Source organism: Aquarana catesbeiana, linkage group LG11 (genome assembly GCF_042186555.1).
Source record: "Aquarana catesbeiana isolate 2022-GZ linkage group LG11, ASM4218655v1, whole genome shotgun sequence".
Taxonomy (NCBI): domain Eukaryota; kingdom Metazoa; phylum Chordata; class Amphibia; order Anura; family Ranidae; genus Aquarana; species Aquarana catesbeiana.
This window is the reverse complement of record NC_133334.1, coordinates 82,207,631-82,227,786: the sequence shown is the minus strand read 5'-3', so window position 1 is coordinate 82,227,786 and position 20,156 is coordinate 82,207,631. Positions and strand designations below refer to the sequence as shown.

The window sequence follows — 20,156 nt, the reverse complement described above, 5'->3', positions numbered from 1 at the left end:
AGAGAGGGATGGGGAAAAAAAACAAGAAATTGGGATAGAGAGAGATAAAAGGGAAAGAAAGAAGAACAAAGAGTGGTACCTTCTAAAATGTACCATAAGGGGTTTTAACACTGTACAAGTGGAAGGGACTCAGGGAGCGCTAAATGTCTGTCTATGGGGTGCAAATTACTTGTCTTGCCTTGGGTGCTGACAACCCACGCTACAAAAATAATTTTACTGTTAGGGGGTCCTCACAACTTGGGAAATTTTATCAAGGAGTCACGACATTAGAGAAGTTGCGAACCACTGCCCTAGTGTGTAAGTGTGCACATTATTATTATTATACAGGATTTATATAGTGCCAGCAGTTTATGCAGTGCTTTACAATGTAAAAAGGAAGACAGTACAGTTACAATACCATAAAAGGGTTAAGAGGGCCCTGCTCAAAAAAAAAGCTTACAATCTAATAGGGTGGGGCAAGTGGTACAAAAGGTTATAACTGTGGGGGATGATTTGATGAAAGTGAATAAATATTAGCTGGAGGCGTGATAAGCTTCCTTGAAGAGATGAGTTTTTAGGGATTGCCTAAAGGCAGCCAGAGTAAGGAGATAGCCGGACAGATTGAGGTAGAGAGTTGCAGAGGATAGGAGAGGCTCTGGAAAAGTCCTGGCCGACTGGGGGGGGTCTGTGGGTGAATTATTTGCTGCCCCCACCCCAAAAAAACCCACCAGCCGCCTGTCTGAGGAGGGCTATAGATAATGCTAGGGTATATATGTTAGGGTATATGCTACAACGCATAGTATGAAAAAAGAAAGTTTGGAATATAACATACAGCAAATATGGAAATGGGAATGGGAATATAACATACAGTATGTTATAAACTTGTGCATAGGAAAGACAAACACAAGTTTAAGACCCCATTCACACAGGGGCAACACGACTTGCAGGTCGCCTCAGCGAGGCGACCTGCAAACGACTTCCGCGGCAACTTGCAAAACGACTTCTGTATAGAAGTCTATGCAAGTCGCCCCAAGTCGCCCCCTAAGTCGTACAGGAACCTTTTTCTAAGTCGGAGCGACTTGCGTCGCTCCGATTAGAACGGTTCCATTGTACAGAACGGGAGGCGACTTGTCAGGCGACTAGGTCGCCTGACAAGTTGTCCCTGTGTGAATGGGCTCTAAATGGTTTATTTATGAAATGCAAAAAACAACAAAAAAACACAGGACGGGAACAAAGAAGTTAAAAAATTAGAGAAAACTAACATTTTTAACTACAGTTTTTTGGGTTACGAAATTTAATACTGTGAGTTGTCCCTTTTACAAAGGCACTAAAATCATAAATCTGGTACAGTCTTTTTTTTTGAGTTGGCACTAAAAATAAGAATGAATGCAAATTAAAAACGTTTACATACAAACGAAAGTGCAACGTCTGTAAGCTCCCTCGCTAGAACCAACATCTTTTCACTTGCTTCTGCCATGTGTAAGATCCTTGGCCATCTTGACTGGCCAGGCCGGGATGACATTACCCCTGCACATGCACACAGGCATTAATTCATCTCAGCAGATGCTGGAATTGTACACTTATATACACACGCAGCTCAGTGTGCAATGTAAGCAGCTTGTGAGGAGGACTGTAAGAATTGTTTATTGCAGAATTTGCAGATGAGACAAAACATGTCTCTTCTGCAATAAAAAGCTTTCCTGCTCACAAATTTTGAATTACCCCACATTCTTACTTAAAGTAGAGCTAAATCTAATCAATAAAATATCATAAAATCTTAATTACAGACATTTTTTTCTAAATCTGCAGCCTTCATTAAAATATTACTGATGATCCTGCCATGGAGGTCTTTGATCAGGCACACTTCACTTTGCTACTCAGCTTTGCGGATTGCATGTTAGGTTATGACATTTGTATACGAGTGACACCTCGTGGACAATGATTGTATTGCATTATGTTCATGAACTGCAGAGAAGCATCTACTGATTACAACTGTGCACAGTCACCTGCTGAGTATTATTAATTCTAAACTATTGACATTATCCTAGAGAATTCAGATTGGATTCATTTATTTATTGCAATTTGTTGTTATAACACAAAGTTGTAAATTTGCTTTATTAAAAAAAAAAAGAAGAAGAAAAAAAAACACTGACAAGTTGTTTTTACAAAGAAATCATTTTAATATGATTTCAGAGATCAATACATACTTATGTACTTCATAACTACATGTTGCATAATACTGGTAAATGAATACTTCACCATAAGGCTAGCCCGCAGCATTATACATTATTTAATAACGCAATGTTTAACACTTATACAAGTATAACACTTACTGATGTTACAGTGTAATGGAAGAACACTGGATATGTCATCCTCTTGAATGAGAAGGTTGTGCTTATTACAATGCTACATAGCGATTTTAAAGGGAATGTGATTTGTGCCAGCAAATATCCCTCAACTGGAATGCATGATGAATGCATGGTTAAATTAGTGATTTACAGAAAAGCTATTTGCTTAGAATATGGCGGAAAGCTTTGCAATTTTAATTCTAAGGTTTCATACATGGCCCAAAACGTTGCACAGAGCTGAATGGCTGGATCCATATCAGTTTTTAATGAAAAGTTCTTTTCTTCAGCACTCCAGCACTTCCACCTCAATACAATCTGCTACACCTACCCAGCTATATCTACCCCTGTAGTCCCGTTCATCTTCATCACTTTCCCTGGAGGAAGAGCATAGAAAAAGGTCCAAAGCCAAACACACAAGAGATGAGATTCTGCTTTTGTCAGATATACACACAAGGATCAAAGTGATATTGAACCCCAAAACAAAAATGGAATATATTTCAGCTTATTAATCCTTACATGTGATGGCTGTATTAGTTTTCTTTTTTTAGGCTTTTTTTTCCCATTAATTTTCATTTTGATCCGGCCAGTAACACACTTCCTGTCTTATGCCCCGTACACGCGATCGGACATTCTGACAACAAAATCCATGGATTTTTTCAGACGGATGTTGGCTCAAACTTGTCTTGCATACACACGGTCACACAAATCTTGTTGGAAATTCCGAACGTCAAGAACGCGGTGACGTACAACACGTACGACGAGCCGAGAAAAATGAAGTTCAATAACCAGTGCGGCTCTTCTGCTTGATTCCGAGCATGCGTGGAACTTTGTGCGTCGGAATTGTGTACACACGATCCGAATTTACAACAACAGATTTTGTTGTCGGGAAATTTGAGATCCAGATCTCAAATTTTGTGTGTCGTAAATTCAGATGGAAAATGTCCGATGGAGCCTACACACGGTCGGAATTTCCGACAACAAGCTCCCATCGAACATTTTCCGTCGGAAAATCCAACCGTGTGTACGGGGCATTAGAGTGTCTCCATTTTATAGAGGAGGAATGGAGACATCCTTGGACAGCAGCATTGTCAGTCTGGGGGGGCAGTAGTGTTAGATGCACTAGCAAATTTAGATGAACTTGACTAACACATTGAAACTGAACTCCAGCTAACACTTTATAAGCAGTTGCAGCAGCAATTTTTCCTTTTGGGCTAAAGATTTTACATGAATGAATAAAAGCTGATCATTGTAAGCACCCTTGTCAGTGGTAAAAGGTTTCTCTAAACCCTCTAAATTACACTTTTGCTGGGCAACTTTGTATGTTAAAGTAAGCCGAAAAATAACAGACTTACTGGCTGGATCACCAGATGATAATAAAGGAATAAAATCCTAAAAGATGAAAATGAATGCAGCTGACACATCTAAGAATTTGCTGTCTCAGTTTTTATGATGGCCATTTGCATATACTCCAGAATGTTATGAAGAGTGATCAGATGAATTGCAATGAATTGCAAAGTCCCTCTTTGCCATGAAAATTAACTTAATCCCATAAAAAAAACATTTCCGCTGCATTTGTCAAGAAGGCTTCAAGGCGCCCAAGAAAGTCCAGCAAGCGCCAGGCTTGTCTCCTACAGGTCATTTAGCTGCAGGATTGGGGCACCACCAGTGCAGAGCTTCCTCAGGAATGGCAGCAGGCAGGTGTGAGTGCATCTGCATGCACAGTGAGGCAAAGACTTTTGGAGGATGGCCTGGTGTCAAGAAGGGCAGCAAAGAAGCCACTTCTCTCCAGGAAAAACATCAGAGACAGACTGATATTATGCAAAAGGTACAGAGATTGGACTGCTGAGGACTGGAGTAAAGTCATTTTCTCTGATGCATCCCCTTTCCGATTGTTTGGGGCATCCGGAAAAAACCTTGTCTGGAGAAAAAAAGTTGAGCGCTACCATCAGTCCTGTGTCATGCCAACAGTAAAACATCCTGAGACCATCCATGTGTGGGGTTGCTTCTCAGCCAAGGGAGTGGGATCACTTGCAATTTTGCCTAAGCCATGAATAAAGAATAGTACAAAAACATCCTCCGAGAGCAACTTCTCCCAACCATCCAAGAACACTTTGGTGATGAACAATGCCTTTTCCAACATGATGGAGCACCTTGCCATAAGGCAAAAAGGATAACTAAGTGGCTTGGGGAACAAAACATCAAAATTGTGGTTCCATGGCCTGGAAACTCCCCAGACCTTAATCCCATTGAGAACTTGTGGTCAATCCTCAAGAGGCGAGTGAACAAAAAACCCCACACATTCTGACAAACTCCAAGCATTGATTATGCAAGAATGGGCTGCCATCAATCAGGATGTGGCCCAGAGATTGATTGACAGCATGCCAGGGCGCATTGCAGAGGTCTTGGAAAAGAAGGGTCAACACCGCAAATATTGACTCTTTGCATAAACTTAATGTAATTGTCAATAAAAGCCTTTAACGCTTATGAAATGCTTGTAATTATATTTCCGCATACCATAGTAACGTCTGACAAAAAGATCTAAAAACACTGAAGCAGCAGACTTTGTGAAAATTAATATTTGTTTCATTCTCAAAACTTTTGGCCACAGCTGTATATTACATTTTTGTTTTTGGGTTTAATACCACTTAAAGTATTAAAATTAAGGCCCATACACACGATAGGACTTTTTGACAACAAACATGCAAATTAGCTGTTTTAAGGCAACATCCTACCGTGTGTACACTCCATCGGACAAACTTTTTCGATTTTCATCGGACAAATGTTGGCTGTGCAAACAGACAACCTTTCCGGCAACAAAAGTCCTATGGTGCAAAATCCTATCGTGTGTACATAAGTCCATAGGACTTTAGTCCAAAGTACAAACATGCATGCTCAGAACCAATGCAAAAGATCAGACAACAATACAGAAGTTGACCAAAGGGTGGCGGTAAAGAGCTGAAAAACCACATGATGTGTTGAAAGTTGGCTGAAAAAGTCCTGCCGTGTGTATGCTTAATTAGTTTACGGCCGGCGCCCTCTGTACAAAAATCCACGGGAAAGTTTGTACAAAGTCCGATCGTGTGTATGAGGCTTTATACATGACGTATCTACTTATCATTCATGCATAAGATTGACCATATACTACTCAGCTCTTGCAAATGACATGGCTGATCTGAATATTGCTAGGAGCAATAAGGTATATCATCAGTGATGCTGCAGCTGACCATGGCAAAGGTTTGTCCAGCATTCTACAAAATCTATTGTGATTTATCAAATCTATTTCCCAAAGAAAAGACCACAATCTTATTACTGTGTGCATACTGAAAAGAATATTGCACAGGAGTAGCAGGTGCACCAATGGCGGATGCTGGGTGATTTTTAGGAAATCTCTTACAAGTTACAAGACCTGTCTGTCTTTGGCTAACCAAGCAATAACGTGTAACATATAGAAAGACGTAGGAGTGATAGAGTAATAGCCATTGAAATAGTAATATCTGAGCTTGATTCAATTTTCTACAAATCAATGCCTGGATTGTGTATATACCTATTACAGACCGGAAGCCAGCATCACCAATATACCAATGTTAGAGCTATGAACCCATGTTGGAGGACAGAATAGACACATTCAAACTGAATAATGTTTCATTGTTTCATATGATTTACATATGAATTGACAATTAACACACAAAATCTAAACATCAAAATGTGTGATCTGATACTGTATGCAATTGGTAATAATATGTCAATATGGTCTAAAAGGAATCCATAAAGGCCTATTTACTATCAAAGAGCAGTTACTGCCTCTAACAGCAACCATTAAGGCAATGACTGGATGACACATGCAGGAAGACAAGCTAATATATAATGGGTTACTATGGGTCCTCTACTGTATACACCTCATTGCTATTCTGCACTATTCTTTTAAATAAAACCCAAACACATAAATCCACAATCATTATTTAATCTCGGGGAATTTTTGCATTGTGTGTTCAATTTATAAAAATAAATATTGCATCATGTGAAATTTATATTTTCCACTTGAATAAAACGTTTAAAGCCATATTAAACCCCAAACCAAAAATGTAATATACTGCAGCTTACCAATCCTTATGCCGCGTACACACGACCGGACTTTCCCTCAGAATAGACTCCGATGGTCTTTCCGATGGAGTGCCGATGGAGTTCCACTGAAACGGACTTGCCTACACACGATCACACCAAAGTCCGATCGTTTAGAACGCGATGACGTATGACGGGACTAGAAAAAGGAAGTTCAATAGCCAGTAGCCAATAGCTGCCCTTGCGTCGTTTTTGATCCGTCGGACTAGCATACAGGCGAGCGGTTTTCCCGATAGGAACTGATTCCGTCACAAAGATTTGAAACATGTTCTATTTCTAGGTCCATCAGAATTTTAGAAAGAAAAAGTCCGATGAAGCCCACACACGATCGGAATGTCCGACGGAATGATTCCATCGGACCTTTTGTGCCGGAAAGTCCGGTCATGTGTACGCGGCATTGGATGTGATGGTTTTTAGGTTTTTTCCCCCCTCTGTTTTCACCAGGTGATTTGACCAGTAATACACCTTCTGTATTAGAATGCCACCACTCTGGATGAAGGAGCACAGGCGGGACAGCAGCATTGTGTGTCTGGGGGGAGTGGAGTGTTAAATATACTAGCAGATTTATATACACTAACAAATTGAAGCCAAACTTCAGATCACACTTTGTAATCAGTTACAACAAACGGTTTATTTTCCCTTTGGAATACAGGTTTTACATAAATAAATAAAAGCTAATCATTGTAAGCACTCCTGCCAGTGTTAAAGACTTTGTTCAATCACTGTAAACTGATACATCTGGAAGAGAGCTTATTTTTTTGAAGGAGAATTATGGCCAAAGCTTTTTTTGGCTGTACATCTCCTATGGATCACAAGAGTGCAGTTTGTTCTGCCCTTCTATGACCCGTTTCCAGCCGACAGCAGCTAAAATCTGCTGTTGTCTGACATCACTTAGCTGGTCCTGGCTCTGGAAAGTTCCTGACCATATGGTTGTTATCTGCCCAGAAGCTTGGAATGGTACCTGGCTCAGCCTCTCAGCAATCCACAGAGAGGCTGAGCCAGCCCCTCCCGCCCCCTTCACAGCCCAGTGCTCCAGTGAGCGCTGGAGGGGAGAGCAGAGAGCTGCTGACTGACCATCACGTCTCTCTGCTCAGAGTGGAGGGGGAGAACTGAGCGATCAACAGTGTTTGATCACTCAGTTCTCACTGCAGAGCTGGTGGGGGACAGATGCAGCATCAGATTGATGCTACATCCACCTAGGTGAGTAGACATATTTATTTTTTATTGTTTCAAATTCTGAACTTCTCTTTTAAAAACAACAGGTTTACTGGCTGGATCACCAGATGCAAAAAAAAGAAAGAAAGCCTAGAAAGAAAATGTATCCAGACATCACATCTAACAGTTGGTACAGTGCAAAGGGATCTGGGACTTCTTTTGTGCGTTTCTCGCACATAGGGCAACTCCTTGAAATGAATGGAAGAAATAGAATGCTGGATAGCCGCACTCCAAAAAAGTTTACCTTTATTTAAAAATGGATATAAAAGCATCACAGGGCAATACAGACTAACTGCACAGCTACTGACGCATTTCACACCAGATAGGGTGCTCACCAGACATATCTGGTGTGAAACGCGTCAGCAGCTGTGCAGTTAGTTATCTCTGTTACAAACAGAGCCAGCACCCTGCCTGATTGCGGAGACAGCTGTTCTTAGGAGAGGTGATTACTTTGGAGCGGTGCACTCCCATGTTCCCCTTGAAATGAATGGATTGTCCTACAAATGACATGAGGGAACCGTAGGCACGCTATGTCACACCTGCATGGTGGGAAGCAAGCCTAAAAAGAGTTTTAGGGGTAAATTAAAAGTGAACATTTGTATCCTATTTGTCAGCGACTCCCTGCTAGCAGGCAGTAGTGGGCTATTCTTCTGCCAGTTATATTTGCATACTGGGGTAAAGACAGACAGAGGGTTCTAATAGCAAAAATACTATATATTGTTTAAAAAGCAGATGCTGCTGCAGAGGATCAGTGCTGCTCCAGGTTCCAGTAAAATTAGACAAACCACACCTAAACTATAACAGCTATTCACTATAAAGAGTTTACAGTAAGGCCCCTTTAATACTGATCTGGTGCACCAGAACCCCGGGACATAATAGAAGTCTATGGCAAAGTGCAGCTAACCAACACAAAAACCGCAGGTACACTGCACTACACCCTTCCTGCGGGAGAAGTGCTTCAGATCATTGTGAAAGCTCCCTAATTCCTTTTAAAGCTACAATATTATAGGATGTATAGGTGCTGGTGAACTGCACATTTGCAGGAAGACCTATGCAAAAATAACTTGCTTTGGGAATTCACAGTGAATGGTACAAAGCTGGTGTAAAAGATTGGGGTGCAGACGGTATGCAGCTTATCGTCTATATTAACAAAGCTTTATCTTCCACCTACCATGTCCCTATGAGGCCTACCTGAGGCTTCATGCACGCTGGGCTTAAAAAAAATGACTCTTTTACAGGCGATGGACATTTTTTTTTTTTTAGCCTGTGAACGCACCTCTATGTTATCCTACCTTGTTTCCTTGAAAATAAGACCTAGCGTGATTGTCGGTGATGGCTGCAATATAAGCCCTACCTCCCAAATAAGCCCTAGTTAAAGTCCTTGTAGGTCTTATTTTCAGGGTAGGGCTTATTTGGGGGGAAGCGCTTAGATTGCAGCCATCACCGACAATCACGCTAGGTCTTATTTTGGGGGAAACAGGGTATGTGTCTATGCACACACAAAAAAAACATCAAAAGCGTGTTCAGGAGAGGAGCAGAAAAAAATGCCTGACATGCTAGATGCGTTTAGCGCTTGAGCATTAATTCATTCCAATAAAGAATAAATTAATATTCTGGCCAATGGAATCCATAAATGCTCAAATGTTTGACACTCCTTAATGCCTTTGCAATACACAGCTTTACGTGTGCTTTTTTACGCTGCATTTTCTTGTCCTGAGTAAAAAGATTTCAGAGAAGAAATTTAAACACACTGGGGGTTATTTACAAAAACTGCACGGAGCAAAATCTGGTGGAACTCTGCATAGACACCAATCAGCTTCCAGGCTTTAAGCTCTGGTTCACATTGATGCTACTTTGAAATGGCGCTACTACTTGAGATAGCGCCATTTCAAAGTAGCAAGGTCAGCGCGATTTCAGGTGCTACTTGATAGACATATGTGTGTCTTCATGTACAGATGTCTATTGAAGTTGCACCTGAAATCGGCAAAAGTAGTACAGAAACGACTTTTGCAAATAAGTGCGGTGCCGCAAAATCGGTGTCGCATTGATTAGGACAGTGCCATTGCCTCCAGTAGGCTGCGATTTGTCATGCGAGTTGATCTCTCAAATCACATGACAAATCGCTCCAATGTGAACCTAAGCTAATTGTCAAAGCTTAAATGAACAAGCTGAAGTTCGAAGCTGATTGGCTACAATGCACAGATGCACCAGATTCTGAGTGCTCCAGTCTTAGTAAATCTCCCCCACTGTGTGCATGAGGCCCTAAGCTGGCCATACATCAGTAGAATGTTCTTCAAAAATGTTCATTTTGTGAACATTTGTTACATTTTTGTAGAGTAAAATGGATGTTCATTTTGACCCTCATGATTAGAAAATTGGAAGGACCAAGAAAGAAAATATTTCTCAAACGAACATATTTCTAACAGTGAATGTGGTTTTCATTCAGGAAATTCCATTCATACCAAAATCAAATGTTAAAAATAAACAGAATTTTAAAGTAGTTTCAAACAACGTTCATCAGGTCTCTGATGGCATTATCAAATGTATGATTTTTTGTACAAACGTTTGTTTGAAAATCTACTGGTTTATCGCCAGCTTTATATATTCATGCAGTTATCACTTGGCTTAGCAGAGTTTGATACGTATAACAATCAAGTAAAGTGCAGTAACCAATGAAAGTTTGCCCTTCATCAGCTATAGCCTGAACAATAAAATATTTTTGTTGATTGGCTGCTATTGGTCTGTGCACTCTGCGCACGTTTCCTCCATGTATTGGAGTGCAGGTCATTTGTTGAAATCAGATGAAGCTTGCGACTCTAATCTATTATCTTCATTTTTATACATATGCAGTACATGATGTCCACATTTAACGTTCACGCACAATGTTATACATACTGCATATTAGTTAAATGCCTCAGGAGTGTGGTACATATAATCTATTAGTGTTCTCAATTAAATTCATAGGAATATTTTTTAATACCTGATGTCTCTGTTCTTGTATCTCAAGACATGTTTTAAAGATCTAAACTAAAAAAAAAAAAATTAAATTTAACATGGTTATGTGATTTCAATCTTTTTTGAATATTGTATGATATAAGGTCCATGTTCAAGTACCTCCTGTTAAAGGATAAGTGCACTCTTATGCCCCGTGCACACGATCGGAATTTCTGTCAGAAAAAACTTGGATGCTTTTTCTGATGGAATTCCACTCAAGCTTGCCTTGCATACACACGGTCACACAAAAGTTCTCTGAACTTTCGACCATCAACGTACAACGGTGACGTACAACACTATGACAAGCCGAGAAAATGAAGTTCAATGCTTCCGAGCATGCGTCAAATTGTTTCCGAGCATGCGTGGTTTTTTGCACGTCTGAATTGCATACAGGCGAACGCATTTTCGGATAGGAACTTTTCCAGACCTAAAAATAGAGAACTTACTATCAATCTTTTGCTGGCTAGAATTCCGCCAGCAAAAAAACGATGGAGCATACACACAATCGCATTTTCCGACAAAAAGCTCTCATTGGAGTTTTGCTGGCGGCATTTCCGATCGCGTGTACGCGGCATAACACTAAAATCTCTACATCTACAGACATCCACGATCTAATGCCGCGTACACACGATCGGACTTTACGGCATACTTGGTCCGGCGTACTGGATTTCGTCGGACAATTCGATCGTGTGTGGGCTCCAGTGTACTTTGTTTTCTCAAAAGTTTGATGGACTTAGATTTGAAACATGTTTCAAATCTGTCCAACGGACTCGAGTCTGGTCGAAAAGTCCGCTCGTCTGTATGCTAGTCCGACGGACAAAAACCGACGCTAGGGCAGCTATTGGCTACTGGCTATGAACTTCCTTGTTTTAGTCCAGTCGTACGTCATCACGTATGAATCCGTCGGACTTTGGTGGATTGTGTGTAGGTAAGTCCTCTTCATTCGGAAAGTCCGTCGTAAAGTCCGTCGAAAAGTACGCCGGACAAAGTCTGCCGTAAAGTCCGATCGTGTGTACGCGGCATTACACTAACCTATCTAGACCTGTAAAGAAGAAATCAGTATACATACCTTTTTTGATCCCACGCTGGGCTGTCAGCTGAGGCTTCGCTGCAGAGGCGGGTGCAGAAGACACAGCTGACAACGGAAGCCCCATAGTAAGTCTATGGGCGACGTCACTTCCCATTCATTTCACAGCCGTTTCCGGCTGTGTCCTCTGCAGAGCTTCCACTGCTGGGGACCGGATCGGCTTCAAAAAAGGTATGTATACTGATTTCTTCTTTACAGGGCTGGATAGGTTAGGCTTATATCATGGATGTCTGTAGATGTAGCGATTTTAGTGTGGACTTTTCCTTTAAAGGGTGGCGACTGGCTCCAAAATGTGCTCTTGTGTTGTCACTTTCCCACATGTGCTCTTGGTGGTGACTACAAACATCCATGCCAATGCAAATGGAGCAGGCATGGTCCACAGTTGTCACCACCAGGAAGCCAGTCAAGGACAATGATATGCAGGTGGAGTAACTGCATGTAGACAAGAGGCTGAAACTGGCTAAAGGGGTATCCATAAAAAAAAAAAGGTGAAAACAGTACTTTATAATACAACCATGTTATCAAATGTATCTATTTCGAGTTTGAATCTACTTTGAGCATCCTGGTGAGTCATACTGGGGTCCATATACATACAGTGGGGGGGGGGGGGATTTACTAAAACTGCAGTGTGCTAAATCTGGTGCAGCTCTGTATAGATAATAGCTCACCTTCAGGGTGCATTGAGCTGCAAAAACGGATAAGGCTTACTTACTTGAAATCAGCAGAATACTCATATACAGTTTAATGTGCAAAAAAATCACATATTTGCTGCACAGCTACACACTGATTGCACAATTGCTACTGATTATTCTAGCAGTAAAGAAGTCACACTTTTCCATATATATATATATATATATATATATATATATTTCCTTCATTTAAAATGCTCACAGTGACATATTCACCCAAAGGCACTCTGAGCCTGTTTCTAGAGCAGCAGGGTATGAGAGGCGACATAAAAGAGTTTTTCTGTCTAGCTACCTATTATGGCCAGATTACACTGCTGCAGTGTGCTGAACATGCACATCAAAGTGAGTTATGTTGTGTGTTAAGTCGGACTATCAACACATAACTACCCAGGTTTTAACGGACCAGCAAATGATTTACATTCATGTGTATACTAAAAATCATGTGCATTGTGCATTGGAGATGTGTGTTGGGGCACAAATCAAAATGAAATGCAGTGCAATGCAACACACTCTGTAGCTTACCAAACATTGCAAAAATGCTCAGCAAAATGTGCATTTTGCAGCATGTTACTACAATGCACAGATATGAATCTGGCCTAGCAGTTGTGATACAATCTAGAAGTGTGGGGTCTCTTGGAGAGGTCACAAGATTCTCTATGGAGGAGCTAAAAGGCACCAGTACCCTTTTGTCTGCAATAGTGCACAGTGGGAGCTCTGTATATAGAGAAAATAATTGGACTTACCACTACCTAAGCACATGTGATCATAGGGTTACTGACAAATATAGAGACCCCACTGGCTGTTCTCCAAGACACTCGACAAAGCTGTGCTCCAAGACACTAGACAAGGAAGAACTCAATTGTAATTAAAATCAAGGTACGGTACTCACAATTTACAGCAACTATTGTTAATGGCAACACAACACATACAAGCTTAGAAGTGGGAAACCACTGCATCATGATTTTGAGCTGATTTTTTATGATTTGGGCTTTCTCTGCTATATCATAAATAAGAGACGAAAGATCCACACAGTAACATAAAGGCTCAAATTTTGATACATGTGCCTGACATCATGTCACTGTAGGGTCCGGTAGTGACAATGTTGTCAGAGAAAGGGACCAGTGAGAGCCAAGGGGACCATGGAGACCAAAAGTGTCAGTCTCCCATCTTTGTGTGGCATGGGCAACAGGGGAGGTAAGCAGCCTCTTCTTTCTAGGTATGGGCTTTTCTGAACAACATTTTAACACATTGTGGTCTTTTTAAGGGGGTCAACAAATATTTTAGTTACTGCTGGAGCCCAATAGGCTGAGTTAGTCCCTGGCTTTTTATATAACTATTTTTCGGAAAAAACTCCAAATGCAGTATCTCCCTTGATATAAGGAACTGTAAGTTGGTTTAAAGAATACTTTGATTTGTGAACAATGTCTAAAAATACTGTAGAATCCATTTTGCCCTAATATATTTGCATACAGGAACTACTAGTGCTAGTCTCTGGCTAGTGTAAGATAACATATGACAGATGACATTGAGCTGCTGATGCTACAATATGTGAAAGCATGCCACATAAAGACCCATCTTTTAGGAGCACCACCTTTTCACAATGCCCACCAACCTCTGTGGGCCAATGGCAATGGCCAATGGCACTTGGTACTTTTTCTTTATCCCCCAGAGGTCCCGCCCTATCATAAAAGGATTAGTTGGTTTTGTTTGCCTCCAAGCTAAAGGTTCCCAGTTATCCCCTGGCTATTAAGCATCCAACTAACAGGTTCTCCTCAAAGCTGGCGTTTAGCTAAAAAAAAAAGAAAAAAATCAATACAGCTTTAGTCAGATCACTTACCTGTAATGAAGTACATCTCACGTTGTACAGGCTGCTGGATTCTGGAGGAACTTTCACTGCGGTGATGTCCTGTCCTCTTCCTGTCTCTGAATTTCCAGCCTGCAATGGTTAGCAGCTTCGGGTCTTCAGGCAGAACAGCAGTACAGATGGTCCAATGGTGCCCCTCCTTCTTCCTCCTCCATTGTGAACAATTCTTTCATTGTAACTTGATGAGCGAATGGGGGAGAGAATCATGAGATTGACCAGGCTCTCCTCCATTCACAGATTGTGTTACAGGAAGTGTAATCAATGAAGGAAAAAGGAAGGGGCCTTTCCCCATTGGACCATCTGTATTGCTGTTCTTCCTGCAGACCCAAAGCTGTTAACCATTGCAGAAGTACAGAGACAGGAAGAGGACAGGCATGCGTGCAGTGAAGGTTTCAACAGGATTCATCTGCCTGAACAATGGGGGACATACAGTACTTCATTACAGGTAAGTGATTTGACTAAAGCTGTAGGTATTTATTTATTTTTGCTAAACTTCAGCATTAACAGTACTGGAACAATGAGCATGAAAATCTCTAAAATGCCATGCCAACAGTAATCAAAGGAATTACATTACTAGAATGACTTACGTGAATAAATCCCAGTTATATTTGGAATAGAATACATGCAAGCTCCAGCATGAATCCAAGACATTTATGAAAAAAATGGAAACAATTAATCCAATTACTATGTCTTATAAGCACCTCATCAGGTTGTACACATCAGATATGTTATAGTACTGATGTGGATTTAGTTATATCCAGGTATATTGTAGAGCTTTATCTAATAACATGCAACAAACAGGAATGTGCAATAAAACACAGCAATCCATTGAAGATCAGCTGCCACTCTACTGTATATAATACACTAAAGATGAATTCCAATTGGATGCTGTGGCAACATGCTATCAGTAAAGCCCCATGGAGCTCTGAGGCTTGACATAAATTGAAGTCCACTACATTTTTGGATTTCGGTTATCTCCATCAGAAACATTATGTTGAACCATCTTTACAATGTGATACTGCTATAAAGACAAAGAACGATGCATTAAAGTCCAATACCAGCCCAAACTGTTTTTTGTTATACAGTGGAGAAGGGTTAGAACCTCCGTTGAGTTTTTTCTGCTGGCTGTGTCCCTACAATGGAGATTTTTTTATGTCCCTGGATGTGACATTGGCAATGCTAATGTCCCCAGTGGGGACAAATGCAGCTATTACATCTGTCAAACCAGCTACAGGAATGACCCCACAACCTTTTAAAGTTATCTCTTCAAGATACTCTATATTCCGAGTATTCCCATCTCCCGGAAGTTTGAAGTCCTGATGAAGTGGGTCTCCTTTAACCCCCAAAACACATCAATAAGTCAATAAACAGACTTTCCTACTTTTTGTAGAGCATTAAATCTCGCCAGAGGTTCTAACCTTTCCACGCTCAATCCAAAGAGTATAAAAAAAAACAGCTTGTGACTAAAGTTGGTGTTTAAGACTACCACATTTTTTCAACCGGAAAATGACACACAATTGTCTTCGCATTTAATCAGACAACAAAATGAAAGTGTATGTAAAGATAAGATTTGTTTTTCGTTTTGGATAGAGTGGGAGAGGGATGGAACCTTTGTGAAGTTCTTAATGCCATCTTTGTCCTAGCTGGAGAGATTTACCCCTCTATTTGTCATTCTGACTATTGTAACTGTGACAGAAAGAAGAAAAAAGACAATTTTAGGAGTTATCACCACAGCAAGAGGTGAGGGTAAATCCTACAATGGAGACACCTGTTCAGGTGACAATTATCTTACAGGGTAACACCCCTCAATTTGGAGAGATTGCTCCTCACATCCCGTTGACAGAGAGGAACTCTAATGCCGCATACACACAAGCGGACTTTTCGTCGGACTGAAACGCCGAAGGACTTTTCGACGGAGTTGCGACGGAGTTCCAACTAAACGGACTTGCCTACACACGATCACACCAAAGTCTGATCCTTTCGAACGTGATGATGTATGACCAGACTAGAATAGGGAAGTTCATAGCCAGTAGCCAATAGCTGCCCTTGTGTCGTTTTTGGTCTGTCGGACTAGCATACAGAACGGATTTTTCGATAGGACTTGAGTCCGTCGGAAGGATTTGAAACTCCGTCAGATTTTTAGACAGAAAAGGTCCGATGAAGCCCGCACACGATCGAATTGTCCTATGAATTTGTTCCGTCGGACCATTGATGCCAAAAAGTCCGGTCGTGTGTACGCGACATAACACAAAAAGTGAATGAAGGTCTCTCTAACAGGACACAGACAGCTTCAAATAAACTGAAAGTAAAACCTAAAAAAAAAGTGTTTTTTGCTTTTTAAACACCTTAAAGATGGATTCCAAGAGAGATAGAAATGAGATGTCTGATTGGGGCTCCTCTATGCAGTATCATAGCATGCCCTCCATGATTTAAAGCTCCTTTTTAATCAATACTAGGGATACAGCTACACAATTACTGCATACAGTACTCTGATAACAGCTGTCTGACCACAGAACACACCTGTACAGCTATTCTACAATACCAGATTTTGGAAACAAAAATTGTACTTTAGAGTCTTTTCCCCAGAAAACTGGGAGGTGGACTCCCTTATGATTGCTATATGATACAATGACCAGACGTCTCCAGTTTCCAGGGACAGTCCCTTATTTTAGGGGGCTGTTGTGTAATCCATCTTAGCAATATTTCTGTCATTGGCCTGGAGCTGGAGGGAGGGAAGGTACGTGTCTGCTCCCGGCTGTGTCTGGGGATATTGATGATGTCGCATATCGATATTACAAGGTGCGGGAGGTGAAGATATAGCTCTGCTGCCTTGCCCTTGCTTGTGACAGTAACCTGCAGTACACACCTGGGTCGGCACTCTTGATCCAGAGCAAAGTAGGCCCGGGTGTTTACAGGTCATAGCCCTTTACGTCCCTTCCACTGTTTGTCTACAATTTGTCCACACCCAACATTTGGTGTGGCACTCTTCGCATGCTGCTAATAACCCCAACCCCTGTTTGGCCCATATCCCCCCCAAATAAAAGTGGGCATGTTCAGTAGGGTGTTCCCAGATTGTGTTTGGTAAATCTGGTCACCTTACTATATAAATGGTCCCAAACAAACAAGGAATGTCCTGTTTTTCTGTAAATCCTGTTTAAACTTCTATAGCCAATAAACATAATTGCATGCCTTAACCCCTTGACGCAGGCCACATACATATATGCGGCCGATTAGCGAGTGGACCTTAACGCCAAGCGGCCGCACATATACGGCCCTGTTAAAACAGCCTGCCGGTACCAGAAAACTCCTAGTACATACTAGTGATCGGGCCCTTTCTGATCATGTGAGCAATGTGACAGGCAATCATAGCGGTCACATGACCCGAATGCCCGCCCCCCGCCTCATGGCTTTTAGGGAGGCGGACAGTGGGAAGGGGTTAAAGTGAATCTGTGAAGTTCAAAATATGTAAGCGGCCATTGCTGATTTTTTTTTTTCAGGGGCAGGCAGGGCCATATTTATTCTGGTTATAATAAATAGGAAATCACTGACTTGATCCCAGCGTTTAGGAAGTAAAATCTGAAAATTCTGAGTTCCTGAGTGCTTCTTTCAGGACAGTGACTATGTAATGAGAAGGATGACAACCCTGGTTTCCCTATGTTTCAAAACAGGTCAGAATAACAGTCCACATATTTCTGTAATCATAGGTTCCCTTTAAAAAATAAAAATATGGTTGTGTTGACTATGGCACATTTACCATCTCCACATGATTCCCATCAGTTAAAATCCAAAAGACCAGCGTTCCAACGTAAAAAAATCCAGTCGTACAATGGCCGTATCTGCTAGTGTATGTGGCCATTATACAATTGCTATTGTGTTTCTCAAGACCTTAAAAATCTCATTATGTGTGCTTTATCCATGCTGGTGTTTAGCCGCTCTTGACCTTTGTAAACAATCCCTAATGTATAAATCTCTGTGTGCTCATTTTAACACCATTGGTGGAGTACCATTTATGAATGAACTGTTCACACACAGAATCTGTGTAATCTTGGGTGTGTTTTCACAAGCACTCACATGCTTCTCAGTTATCATTGGATCCCACAGCAGCAAAATAGTATATCTGTGTATTGGTCATTTATGTTGTCCTTGCACTGAAATCGCTAAGATTCAATGACGTAGAAGCCAAGTTTTGCCACTGACATCTCTCGGCGAAGTCTCATGATCTCCCAGAATATAAGCTCAGCTGTGGGGTAACAGAGAAGATACAGTCTGTAATAGTAATAATAGCATGCAGAGGCAATTGTTTAATATGGTAAAGAGTAGATACATTTATATTGTTTTAAAGATATAATTGACCCTTTAAGGGCAACCATAATGCTGATGTGGCCCACAATTAAATTGAGCTTAACACCCCATTGTCAGCTCCTACTAGTGCCCAAAATGCAGCATATTTTTCTCATATAGCAAAATGAGAAAACGTTACCACATATTGGCCGCTAGATGGAGATGATGATGCCGGTGTTCTATCGAATAGTGCCCTCCATCGAAAAGTGCCCGCACATGTGCAGTACGGAAGGGCACTCCAGCTGTTTTCCCAATCAGCTGGCGTGACGTCACCATAGCGCATGCGCACATCGTAGGAGGCATTTTTCATTGGGAGATACCATTTGATGGGCACAATTGAACAGCGGAGGGAGACCGTAATTGTCAGATTGTGCCTCGCTGTTGCGGGGCGGGTTTACAGTATGCTGAAGGTCCAGTTGTGTGCATGTTGCAAGGCGGGTTTGGTGTGTTGAACGGTGGGTTTTGCCTGTGTCTAAGGGCCAGACAAAACCCGTCCTTCAACGCAGCCACAACCCGCCCTGCAACAGCGAGGCTCAATCTGACAACTACGGTCTCCCTCCGCTGTTTGCATAGCTTTCAATTGTGCCTGTCAAATTATATCTCCCGTCGAAAAACACCTCCTACGATGTGCGCATGTGCTATGGTGACATCACGCCAGCTGATCGGGAAATCAGTTGGAGCGCCCTTCCATACTGCGCATGCGCGGGCACTTTTCGACGGAGGGCACTATTCCATAGAACACCAGAATGAATATCTATAGAAACATTTCAGTGACATTTCATTCAGCTTGCGCAAATGCTTTATGAAGAGGCCCCTAAAAATAAAACTGCACTATATATTTTGTTGTGTATAAAGATTATTTTAGATTGTAAGCTTTAATGAGCAGGACCCTCTGATCTCTCCTGTATTGAACCGTATTCTAACTGTACTGTCTCATTTTGTAAAGCGCTGCTATATAAATCCCGTATAATACAGTAATAGAGATTAAGTACACAAGAAAAGTGGAATTAAAGCAGAGCAGACTATGTGAGTGCTAAAGGGCGCAGAAATTAAGGCGTCCCGGTAAAGGCTACAGTTCAGGTGGTGAGAGATATGCCCCGTACACACGGTAGGATTTTCCGACGGAAAATGTGCGATCGGAGCCTGTTGTCGGAAAATCCGACCGAGTGTGGGCTCCATCGGACTTTTTCCATCGGAATTTCCGACACACAAAGTTTGAGAGCATGCTAAAAAATTTTCCGACAACAAAATCCAATCCTTAAAATTCCCATCGTGTGTGGACAAATCCGACGGACAAAGTGCCATGCATGCTCAGAATAAATTAAGTGATGAAAGCTATTGGCTAATGCCCTGTTTATAGTCCCAACGTATGTGTTTTACATCACCGCGTTCAGAGCGATCAGATTTTTCGACAATTTTGTGTGACCGTGTGTATGCAAGACAAGTTTGAGCCAACATCTGTCGGAAAAAATCCATGGATTTTGTTGTCGGAATGTCCAATCAATGTCCGATCGTGTGTA

At 41.4% G+C, this 20,156-nt stretch overlaps 1 protein-coding gene across 4 annotated transcripts in view; it reads right to left on the bottom strand.

The window, feature by feature from the left end:
* Positions 1-2,142: 2,142 nt before the first annotated feature.
* The window catches only part of RAB3IL1 (RAB3A interacting protein like 1), an 82,199-nt gene continuing 64,185 nt past the window's right edge, over positions 2,143-20,156 (bottom strand). For all 4 annotated transcript variants that reach the window (XM_073604610.1, XM_073604611.1, XM_073604612.1 and 1 more), the window contains one exon: positions 2,143-18,535. In XM_073604610.1, coding sequence (XP_073460711.1) covers positions 18,453-18,535 — 83 coding nt within the window. In that variant the 3' untranslated portion in view covers positions 2,143-18,452. The remainder of the gene's footprint in view (positions 18,536-20,156) is intronic.